The 12,297-nt window shown below is 41.8% G+C and overlaps 1 protein-coding gene across 1 annotated transcript in view; it reads right to left on the bottom strand.

Moving 5' to 3' along the window:
• Positions 1-12,297, bottom strand: part of vwa5b1 (von Willebrand factor A domain containing 5B1) — a gene marked incomplete at both ends in the record, with an annotated part of 28,938 nt that overhangs the window by 15,463 nt on the left and 1,178 nt on the right. The window contains 6 exons of the mRNA XM_079520178.1: positions 5,962-6,072; positions 7,508-7,684; positions 8,156-8,280; positions 9,049-9,180; positions 10,410-10,567; positions 11,236-11,455. Coding sequence (XP_079376304.1) covers positions 5,962-6,072; positions 7,508-7,684; positions 8,156-8,280; positions 9,049-9,180; positions 10,410-10,567; positions 11,236-11,455 — 923 coding nt within the window. The remainder of the gene's footprint in view (positions 1-5,961; positions 6,073-7,507; positions 7,685-8,155; positions 8,281-9,048; positions 9,181-10,409; positions 10,568-11,235; positions 11,456-12,297) is intronic.

Raw genomic sequence — 12,297 nt, 5'->3', positions numbered from 1 at the left:
TAAGTGTTTAATTAATATGAATTAATAAAAACCCTATAAAATGCACGTTTGAGTTCATCAAATATAAGCTATCATTGGGAGCATTTAGTTCAACTGTGCGTGTTAGTCCTTTAACTCTGCCTACTGCATGGGCTGGTCGGAGCCGGGCACAACATCGCCAAATAACCGAACAGTTTTAAATCGCTGCGAGCAGCGACTGGCTTAATTAGGCCACTAAAGGGCCTAATTAATACAGATTTAAAAGTTTTAGTTTTACATCACGGCCGGGCGGTTGGAAGCATAATATAGCCTAAACTGAGACCGTTTGGACATATTATGGTTTCAATCGCTACCGCGTTTAAAGAACTTTAAATTAGTGGTCACTAAAGTGACCACAATTTAAAGGCAGTTGTGCTGTGCATTGGGATCAGTGCACAGTAATTCGCCGCCGAGCGAAAGTTAATTCGCCGCCGAGCGAACTGTTTAAACCATAGAGCCACTAAAGTGCCTGGTTTGAACAGAAAGAAAGTGCCGTGCGCTGGGATCAGCGTGCAGCTATACACGCGCCCGGGCATATTTAAGATATAATATAGTCTGAACCGAAACCGTTTGACATATTACAGTTTAAATTGCTACCGCGTTGTAAAGGGCTTTAAATAGCAGTCACTAAAGGGATCTGCAATTTAAAGTTGTTTAATTCAGAATATAGTTCAACTGAGACGGTTTGTGTTGGGACCAGCACACAGAGTTGAATCGTGCCACACTAATAACCACAAGATTAAATCAGACAGAATTGTGGCCGAAAGACGGCACCCCGTTTGATTGTGGTTGTCTGGTGTATTCAACTGAAATTCAAGCCGTGCGTTGATAGCAGCGCACGTGAATGCGATGCCGCAGTTGTTAGTATCCATAGGATTAAATCAAACTATAAATGCTGCCGTCACGGCATGCCGTTTTGATTTGTGCTACTAACTAAGCGGCACCGTTAAACCGTTTTGTGTGGTTATGGGGCCATCTGAAACGGACAGTTAAAACCGTGAGCCACAAAAAGTGACTGCGGGTTTAACTAATGGTTTGGGAGTCATTGTTCGATAGGGCAAAGTTCTAATCGACGGTCAGTTTAGGAAACTGATTATTAAAGACTATTTGTAACCAAACATAAAGTTTAATTGAGACCGGATAAGACACCGGTCGTTTAAACCAAGAGAGGTGCTTTTTATAGTAACCACAATAAAAGTGTTTCCTTCTGGGTGCTGAGACCGCACCAAGAAGAACAGCAGTTAGTGCATGTGAGGGGGGGGGAAATTCCTCTTTCCACTGTCATGCAAATGTCCCAATGTGTCACTGGAGTGACAGGGGGACTGGTAATTACTGCGGCATAATCTGCCAAAGTAGTAATTAATAGCGGTGATAAATGTTTAGAACAAAATAGGGTTTTAAACTCAGCATTAAAGGCGATGTAATAATCTTACCAGTCAATAATGTTTAACGCTGAAAGCGCGCTTTGAAGTGCGCATAAAGGAAGGGCGTGTCTATAATAACTGTTGCGTGACGCATCTAGCAAAACCTGTAATCCAGGTTTACGGAAGGCTAAGAGTTTGACCGCCCACGGCCAATATAAATCTATATACTTATATTATATATAATCTATATAATATAAAAAGGTTATAGTATAAAAAGGTTTATTTGGTGAAGGTATTTAACAGGGAAGTATGGGCTTCTCTGAGAACAAGTAATGTCAGAGTCCGCTAATTAAAGCTGGGCAAAAAACTAACCATTTACTTGAGTGAATGAATGATTTGTGAAGTCGACTAAACCACTAACCCAGTCCAATTAGTTCCTGTACTGTTTGTTAAAGGGAGGGACAGAGGGGGTGGAAAAATGGCTTCTTTAAATGAGCTACAGATACAGAGCTCACAGGCTCAAGCTATGTTTGATAGCACAACCTATAGGGTGGATCTTTGTATGGACAGGGGTTCATCCAGTGAGATAACTGAAAGTTTTGCTGAGCTGGACAGGGCGATGGACGATGTGATAGACGCGTCGTCAGATTACGAGATATTCCTTCAGGAACAAAACGAAGATAGACTCGCACACATAGAAAATGAATTACTGAATTTACATGTTAAACAGTACAACAGTGAAAGATACCGTGTAATCAGGGCTGCTATCTGTCAGGAGAATGACAGGGTAGCCAGAGGTGTCGTCACAGCAGGGTGCCACCAGATAGGCCTCTGTGAGTGTCCTGCAGAGAGCAGGAACATAGGAGCCCCAGAGGAGAGGGGCATCCAGCCCGCAGACGCAGCACCAGACGTCACGAGATGTGACATCACGGACCCTTTCGCCAGCGCAGAGACGGGCGGAGCGGAGACGGTGCCAGCGGGGACCGGGACAGCCCCAGAGGGGCGAAGAGACAGGGCTACCAGTCATCCGGGCTGGGAGCAGATAGAGCCTGTCACAACGGAGGCACAGCCTGGTGCTTCCTGCAGTAACCATGCAGGGGGCCCAGGGCCCACGACAGGACAAGCCCTCAGTCAGCACCGTAGCAGGCCAAGAGCGGCTACGGGCAGAGCTGAGGGAACCGACGAGAACCACACGACGTTTCCGCAGCCTTCGACAGAGGAGGAATGGCCGAACATCGAAGTGGGACCGACAGCAACAGCAGAGCTGTCAACAAGAGCGGAACAGGTGAGCGGCCTTCCGGAGGAGCTGGAGGCTGCCTACGCCTCACCGTTCATCATCAGAGCCATGCCCGCAGACGTTGTGGGCAAGGCCGACGGGTCGTCGATCCTTCTCACCTCAGAAACGCCGAGCGTGATTTGTGGCATTACTGGTGCCAGTCTACGCGATCAACGGGCGGCGGGGGAAGGGCATGACGCACACACCAGGAACCCTGGGGTGACTTTCGTGAGGGGTCCCGTGAGGGGTCCAGGCGAGCCAGAGAAGCACCCTGGGGTGACTTTCGTGAGGGGTCACCCGAAGATTGCCCCCGTGAAGGGTGGCAAACCGGGAATGGCAAAGTCCAGTCTGGTACAGAAAACCGCAGTGTCGACACATTTGTTGTGTCGAGTTTGTAAAGCGGCTGAGAAGAAGGCCACAATGGCTCCTGTCCTTTTAGATCCTAGAAAAGGAAAAAGATGGGGGTGGGTGAACGCTTTCATGCCAGCAAGATCAGAGCTGGGTCAGAAAGAGTAGCATGTGAAATGCTTCTCTACCCATGTTGCTCCTACAGCAGGGAACACTTGGGGCTTACAAACACAGCACACACACACACACACACACACGCACGCACACACACACTCACACACGAGATGTGTGTCTGATCTGTGCATATAAAATGTGATGATGTATGTGGGTTCATTATATCTGTACAATACCAAAGTTACAGGTAAATGGATTTAATTTGTGCCAATTAAGTCCTTATGGACAAAGGTAAAAAAGAATGCTGGTAAAATGATTAAGTTTCCTTCGATTGGGAGGGGGGAACATTGTCTCTCAAAGTGCAAGTGGGTTTTGTGCGTGAGCGCGTGTGCGCGCACGCACAAACTAAACAGGCACGAGCACAAAGACTGCATGTGTGAAAGACACATAATGTGGTTAAAATGTTGCAAGGATTTGCAATTTTCAATTGGGTTGCTTTTGGTAGGTAAAGTCAAAGTAAAAAATCCAAAAAGTCAAATGGTACCAAGTTGTTGAGATGCAAAATCGGTTATTTGTTAAAATCACAATTTGAAGTTCCTAACAGGAAACAACCAGGGGTAATAAACTGCATTGTTTGAACATGTGTTTACCAACTGGGCCCCATTCTGCAACCAAAAGAGTCGTTTCAGGTGGGGGGAGCGCAGGAAGAATGTTTTCTTAAAGATAAGGAACCAGTCTTGTGTGGAAAATAAACTGTCCTTCTTCCTCAAACCAAGGGGGTTGTTTAGATAAGTCTGAAGCTTTGTCCAGGCAAACAGCCATAAGGTTAAACGGACAGAGGTGACCAAAAGTTCATGTCAGTTAGGTAACCCCTAACTGACATGACAGAAACAGCTTCTCTCCTACAAAAGTGGAGATGCACTGTATCACATTATTACTACAAGTATTACATAAGTTTGATTAGCTGTAACTGAATTTAATACTTAAGGGTGCGTTGGGATAATTACAAAAAATGTCCACGATATCGACGCATGTAAACCTTTTATTATTTTCATTGTTTTATTGATTTATGCAGTTAATGGGTTGTGTTTTATTTTAATGTGTTTTTCAAAGTTGTATAATGTTATAACTTCAGTATGTGGATCCAGTATTATTTAACAGGTTCCGAGATTACTAAAAATGGCATGCGCCCAAATATCAAAAAAAAATGTTTCCGAAAAAAATTAATATCAAAAATAATCTTTCAGTTTATGAAAAATGAATATCCAGATCAATTTTCATCACTGCGTGAGGTGTGTTTGGTTAATTATGGGTGTGCGAGATTTGTACTCATAAAGAGAAATTATATATTGGGTCAGATTGATTGGAGATTAAGCAGCTCCTCTAGGGTGAGAGAGCTCAGGTCCCCACATTCCATTCTACAAACATCGGGGGTTTTACGGCCCTTCTCCTGTTGTAGGACAGGCCATTATTGACTCCTCTTCACAGGGAAAGTCAACCCATTTAGAACATACAGTAATGAAGTAACCTAATTCCTCTTCAATTGTTTAAATGTGTTCTAATAACCTATTATATATTGGGTTGGTAAAAAGCCTAAATGATAAATACCTGTAATAATCTAAACAGTTTAAAGTAGTTACAGGGACTGTAATAGGGACTGTAATAGGAGCTGGCCACAGCAGCCAGAAGTGCAGGCAGGATGGCCTGTGGGATCTGATTGGCTGAAAGTGTTATGAAGGTGGGATCAGTCAGAAGGCTGCATTGACTATTCTGTATGGCACAAAGTGTAATTTAGATTCACCCATACCATCGAACGTGAACATGTCTAGGCAGAGACCAGCGGTATGTATTTGCTATAAATGATATGCTATAATGTATTATGCGATATATAATTGTACATTATTAATAATTGATGTAATATGATGTTTAGATGGTAACCAAATGTCATCTGTGTTCTTGTCTCCCCATCGTTGATCAATTACCATCTGATTAACGATAAGGTAGATTTAAAACCACATAATTAATAACTAAGTCTGAGAAACAACAATGACAAGCTAAACTGTACCATGATCTGGGAGATTAGAGTGTTCAAATGATAGTAAACCCTACCGACAGAGTTAGGATAGAACCACAGACCAATAGGACCTGTAATCCAGATTCCGGGGTTACTGTATTCATCTTGAGTTGGGGGGAAGTGTGAACAGAACGTGTGAATGTAAGATTGTAAGTGTTTAATTAATATGAATTAATAAAAACCCTATAAAATGCACGTTTGAGTTCATCAAATATAAGCTATCATTGGGAGCATTTAGTTCAACTGTGCGTGTTAGTCCTTTAACTCTGCCTACTGCATGGGCTGGTCGGAGCCGGGCACAACATCGCCAAATAACCGAACAGTAACCCCATCGCCACTATTCCAAAGCCCCCACAGGTACATTGTTTAACTATTTTCAGCAATTGGATTTTTTTTCTTCCGGTGGGTAGATTTTATTGAGCTTGTCATTTTGAAAGTAGGCCTACCTCTTAAGTAAAAAAAAGTGTGGGCCCCCCAGTGTAGTATATTTATACAATAAAACTAGCACATCTGGAGTGGTTTGAGTTTGAGGTGGTCTCGCTACTCTTCCATTGTTCCAGATGTTTAGACTCTGATGGTTGACAAGTAGTACTGCCTGAAGCAGTGATTCCGTCTTGGCAGAATTGGTAGAAGTTTGTGTCCTACACTAGAGATCCGGCTTCAAATCCCGGCCTAGGCCTTAGAACTTGCGGATTGCAGCTGCATCATTTTAATCTGAGAGTAATTAATAAATTAACAATGAGCATTTAATCATACAGTTGTTATACCTCTTCATATCTCTGGCTGGTGGTGAAGAGTGTTTTGAACGTGGAGCCGAAGCCAACAACATTGAACAGGCAGCCAGGCACAAGGCTCTTCAGAATCACTATCATGGTATCCTGGGGGAAATGACACATCGCTCATTGAGGACAAAGTCAGGGTGTGACTCGTGAGAGGTTTCAAATTAGGGGTGCAACAGTTAATCAAACTAATCGATTTAATGAATTATATCATTTAAGGATAAAAGAAAGACAGGCAAGACCCTGATGCGAACTGGAAAGTGTTTGACATGTCTTAATGCCCAGGGCTCAACAAAACATTTTTTGTTTATGGCTCTGATAGCCACTGGACAGTTAGAGCCATAAACAAGAACACGGACAACACAAAAAATAGACGGAAAACTAAATAACTAGAACCTCATTCCTGTACAGATTGTTGAAACCGACACAATACAAATGTATGTACTGTATGTATGGTTGGTTATGCCTTATTTATTTGTATGGGTTTATTCCATACAAATTCAAATTCAAATTCAAATTCAAATTCAAATTCTATTCTATAAACCCATACAATAAGCTATTGTTGCTATAGGACTGTGCTGTGCTCTGCCTGTGTTTCATGGCCGCCCCAATGCTTTTCCAATGGAAGTCACGTGGTTTGACCAAACACTTGTGTTTGATTGCCCCCACTCCCCCCATCACACACAACTGTTTGGTCAAACCACGTGACTTCCATTGGAAAAGCATTGAGGCGGCCATGAAACACGGACAGCACAGAGCATGTTCGTCTGATATGTGTGTACGAAGCCTTAAAGTTTTTGAAACAATCAGTACGCAATCAGTATCTTAGAGTGTGTTTCTACTTTCTTTAAGGCTCACTGCACGTACGACGTTCATAAAAAGAATTCCCCTATCATGAAAGTCTTCAATATATTGTAGTACATGGATTATGGAACATGGATTATTTTTGTCATTACTTTTGGACCATTGATTTTACTAATGCCACTAAACTCTGTTGCTTTCAGGTTGAATCATGTATTTCTTGAGATATTCTGGGGCATTCAGGAGTCATTATCTCACCATCAGGCTAACCCCTCCACATAAACCCAGACTGGGTAGTGTCTGGAAGGAGACACACTAACCCCTCCACATAAACCCAGACTGGGTAGTGTCTGGAAGGAGACACACCCAATGAAAATCATTGGTCACAAAATGCGTGCTAAACTCTGCATCACAGGATTAGTACACAGACGGTATGACGATTCTATATATTGGTTACATATTGGACACATTATTCATTCAGGCTAAAAGCATTGGATAATCAATAAACAGACTGAAATATTTTGAAATCCGGTTACATTTGTCTCTAATTAGTCAATGAATTATTTATAGAATGATTTCATAATATATCATAATCTTTTTATATATATCCATTGCAAGCTGTTTTCATTAAATTTGCTTGAAATATTAAAAAATATAGACAGACACTGTGATACAATGCAGCCATAATGAAGGGGACCTTAGTGGCTATAGATAGGTAGGAGGTATACTCTACCTTCACACGATTGATGTTAACCCCACTCATGCTGCCACTGCGGTCAATGAGGAAGATGAACTCTCCATGCACTTTACTCAGGTCTGAGCTGATGGACTTTAGATTGGGGCAGAAGTTCAGCATGACCACAGGGTTGTGGAGGATGTCTTTGTGTAGACGTTTGTGAATTATATCTACCTACAGTATACAGATATAGAACAGGCCCAGAGAGGAAGAGGTTAAAAAACACCCAAGCAGTCAAAATAATTTCAGAGAGTTAGACAGTGAACGAAATAATATGGATATCTGCGACTGCAGAGATTGGGGAAGAATCACTTTTAGCGAGGGAAAATGCACTTCAATCATGCATGCATGGAAGGGGGTTTCCATAGAAACCCGTTTTATGTACCATAAAACGGGTTTTATAACCAGTTTTTATAACCGTTTTTATAACCAGTTTTGTGTGTCGAATGTGTACGAGATTAAGTGAATGAGAATTATGAGATTGGAATGTGGTTTGGAAAATAATAATATTGACATTAGTTAACAGACCTTCAGTAATCAGAGATATTAAGATTCAAAAGGAGATTGTTTTTATTTTATTTTGAAAAACCCCACCGACGCTGCCACACCCTCAGTTCTATGATGTGCTGCTGACGACACACTTACTTTCTTCTGATTGCTGGAGTCCTTTTTTGTGGCCTTGGTGAAATCACTCCTGCTGTGAAGATGCTCATCATACTCCTCCTGTGTCATGTCTCCATCCTCGATGAGCACGTGAGGCACATGAGGCTCTAAAGGCAGGACACTGCAGGTCAATAACTCAATACACTACCAGCCATTACATAGAAAGTATATAGGAGATGGATAATGCCTGAATCCTCCCACAGGTAGCCGCATGGTGAGAAGTTGTTATTCTGCACCACTAAATGATCTCTATTCTGACATAGAAAAGAGCTGTGTGATTGAAAAGTGATTGAGTTATTGAGTATAATGTACAATATTCAGTTATTGCGATCAATTCAAAAACAATCCTTCATTTCTATGTTTCTATTGACTACCTTGGCAAGATTGAAACCTCTGATTGTACCATACTGGGGTAAATTGAACTGGGAAGCACTAGAATCCGGTTTGTTTGATTATTTGTTCATCCCTAGCACACTGGGCGGCGGTGGCTCAGGGGTAGAGTGGCTGGATGGTAACCGCAAGGTTGCCAGTTTAAACCCGGGCTCCCCCAGAGTTAGTGTTGAAGTGTCCTTGAGCAAGACACTGAACCCCTAATTGCTCCTGATGTGCTGGTTGGTGCTTTGCATGGTTTCCACTGCCATTGTGTGCGTGGATGGGTGAATGTAATGCACAATCTATGTAAAGTGCCTTGGCTAAAGCCATAAAGGTGCTATATAAATGCACCATTTACCAGAGAGAGAGAGAGAGAGAGAGAGAGAGAGAGAGAGAGAGAGAGAGAGAGAGAGAGAGAGAGAGAGAGAGAGAGAGAGAGAGAGAGAGAGAGAGACCGGGGAGACAAAGTACCACAATGTTGAGCCTGGATAGTGGATACCCACCACTGGGGTAGATGATGATTTCGACAGGGCAGTCATAGGTGTACTTGTCTGCGAGGGTGATGACGACACTGGTAGCAGAGCGAGCCAGAGGGTCTGCATCAGCCCGGATGGCATGAGAAGGACTCTCCACACCTGTATAAAGAAACCACTAAGTCAGCTAAAACAATCAGTCAACAGGAAAGAAATGTATCCTGGTAGGGCTGGAACTATCCAATATTTCCGTAGCAATTACTCTATCGATTACTTTTTGAGGGGTGCTAGACCCTCCTATGCCCAGCTTTCCGGGTTTGTGTGAACACAAACATTGGCTTGTGATTGGCTGATTACCCCATAGCGATGATTTGATTGGCTGAGCAAAGTACATATTGAAGATGAAAGTGAGGGCAGAACATTGAAGACGCAAATTGTCATTGGCCAAAATGAGATGATATACGATGATGTATGATGGCAGGAGCGCCCCTAACTTCACACAGTGAATAATCAAATAATGGAGAAGCTTGTTTTCTTTGTTAATTTTCTTTATGGAATCTACAGGAAAACATCGTATTAGATTTTTATACTCGACAATTCTGATTGACCTAACCACTTAAGCCCTATTCTATACTTTGTTGTATAACAGTGTCGCACAAAAATAGCGTAAATAGCATCTCTACGAGCTTATAGATCAACAATTTTCGCTATTAATGTTTTTATAAGAAATTGTACTGAAAATGTATTTACACTTCAAGTGGCACTATGACTATGTAACTTTTTTTTAATGAACAGAATGTTATTTTGCCCATCTGTATGGTAATGTACAGTTGGAGGCCATCGATATTGTCCTTTTTGCTGGTTTGCGTGATCTGCGCAAAAGGACAGTTAACCCATTTTGGGCGGGAACCCCTTTTGGTGTTTTAAACATTATGTTATAATTTAGCTATTGAAAAATAGCAGATCTACAAGCTCATAGCGCGAGTGGCGCGCTACGAGCTTGTAGGTCTGCTATTTTTGAAAAATCGTGAAAATATTTATTTCAGAAAACTGGATTTTTTTTTAAAATTTTGAGGTCAGGCCTAAATGGGTCAAATAATAAGGGACAATATCGGTGGCACCCAACTGTATGTTAATACAATATAACTCATACAATTGTATGAGTTATCTTCTATTGAGACATCTAGATCATGTCAAAGGTCATGTTTCACCTAGACACAGCACCTGACATGAATTTTGACCTGAAGTTGACCTTCAGTACTTAAATATTTTTAAAAGCATATACTTTTAAATACTTTTTTTTAAAAACGGGTACAAATTCGACTGAGCAACTTTCACTTTAGTTGATTCTATAACCAGCCAGGAGTATTTATATATGTTAATTCTCTGACCTGCCAGGAGGTAGGGAGCTCGGATCTCGAGTTGGAAGTTGAACTCATAGTCAATGGAGTTGATGACCTCTTCATCCAGCAGTGTGGCCAAACACAGCTGAGGGCTGGAGGTGGGGGTTTGATCGTGAACACCTGGGGAACAGGTACTTCTGTCCCTCCTATATGGTAGAGTATACTCAGTGTTGGGGGAAGTCATGAAATTGAATTGGTATTAAATGTTACATTAGTAGCCTAAACTAAACTCAGATGTTATGGAGAAACACAATCACATCAGAAGTTGCTGCACCCTCTATCAGCACAGATATACCGTAACAGGTTGAAAATTGTTACAGCGATTTGCAATATCATTAGAAGTAAAAAGAAAAACCTATAAATGATGCATTACATGACATACAGTAGCAGCAACTGTAATATAGAAAGTAACATGTTTTATCACATTTATCATCCAGCCTTTATTTGTCCTGAGGCGATAAAAGGACAGAGAGGGTGAAGAACAACAGTACTGATGATGGAAAGTAACACCAATCAGAGAGGCTGTTACACATTAGGATTGTGGGTTGTGAAGTATTTCTCCATGACATTGTGAATTAAACATGATTACTTAAAACTAAATTGATTGCTTAAATACGTGTGGCTTCTACAGGAGCATACAGCATTATTTTACAACCCGGAGCATCATGGTAAGTCTACATTGGATTGTTACGATATTATAGCTGATAATACAATCCTCTATGGAGGATGTTACTTTCGTTAACTCACTGTTGAGCCCTATTATTTCCTTGTCTTGGTGAATAAATATAGCTAGTTTCATGTTCATTCTTCTTACGGTCTGTTGAAGTTAGGGGATAAACCCTGCTCCTCGTTGATGGTCCTCTGTACCCGAGGTGTGCACACAGATGGGGAGGAGACCTGGATGCCCCCATTTGGAAGGGTGGAGAGTTCAGAAGAAGTGCTGACAAGAATGTTGACCGTCTCCATGGCAGGGATGATCCCAAGGTTAACCACTAGCACAGTCCTCTCCAAGTCCTCATCCATCATTATATGTCCTACACAGTGACACCAGATGGAAAAACTAAAATCTTCTGTTTTTACTGGACATTAACCCAGTTAGGCCTGAGGCCGACAATCACAGTCACACAATCCTGTGTCAGCTGATAGCCAACCATGCATTTCTCTTACTTAGCTATTAGCTATTAAAAGGCCTTTATGCTCACATTCTCTATGCTGACATAATGTTATTGCTGCTGCTATCGGCAAAACCTCCAACACCCCAGCCTCAATCTGCGCCTCTACCACCCCAGCCTCCACCTGGCTGTTGTATTGTATTGTACTGTATTGCTGCAGCAGGGACCCTCCCCAAGAGTACAACCACTCTCTGAGACACATACAGGTATTTGTATATCGTGTCCGCCATCGTCTTGTACAGTAGGTACAAACACACTAGGGAATGCTTCAACCACCATCTTATGAGAAATTGAAATGGAAGTATCCATTATTCAAGCTTCTGAGCCACAAAAAAAGAGTCAAATCCACAGAAGGAGCACCACTCCAATGATGACAATTCCCTCCCCCTATTCACACATGCTACAGCGTGACATCACTGTAGCTAAAACAACACCAACAACAACTTCTATTCTATAACTAATTGCCATCTCTATCCATAAGCAATACATGATTAACTTAACTTAACTAATGACGTGATGAAGTGATTCCTGACAGAACTTAATCAAGTTTAAAATAGACAAATTTGCAACAGCCAGTATTCTGTGGTGAACAAGCAGTATTTCTGTTATTTGGATGTTTGTTTGGATCTCACTGTTGGCTCTAAGCATTCTTGACTAGATTAAAAGCACAGCACCATACTGATTCAAATACAATTTCAACCATA

Source organism: Electrona antarctica (genome assembly GCF_951216825.1).
Source record: "Electrona antarctica genome assembly, chromosome: 2".
In the NCBI taxonomy this organism is placed as follows: domain Eukaryota; kingdom Metazoa; phylum Chordata; class Actinopteri; order Myctophiformes; family Myctophidae; genus Electrona; species Electrona antarctica.
Note: the sequence above shows the minus strand (reverse complement) of the source record. Positions and strands in the feature narration are given on the sequence as shown.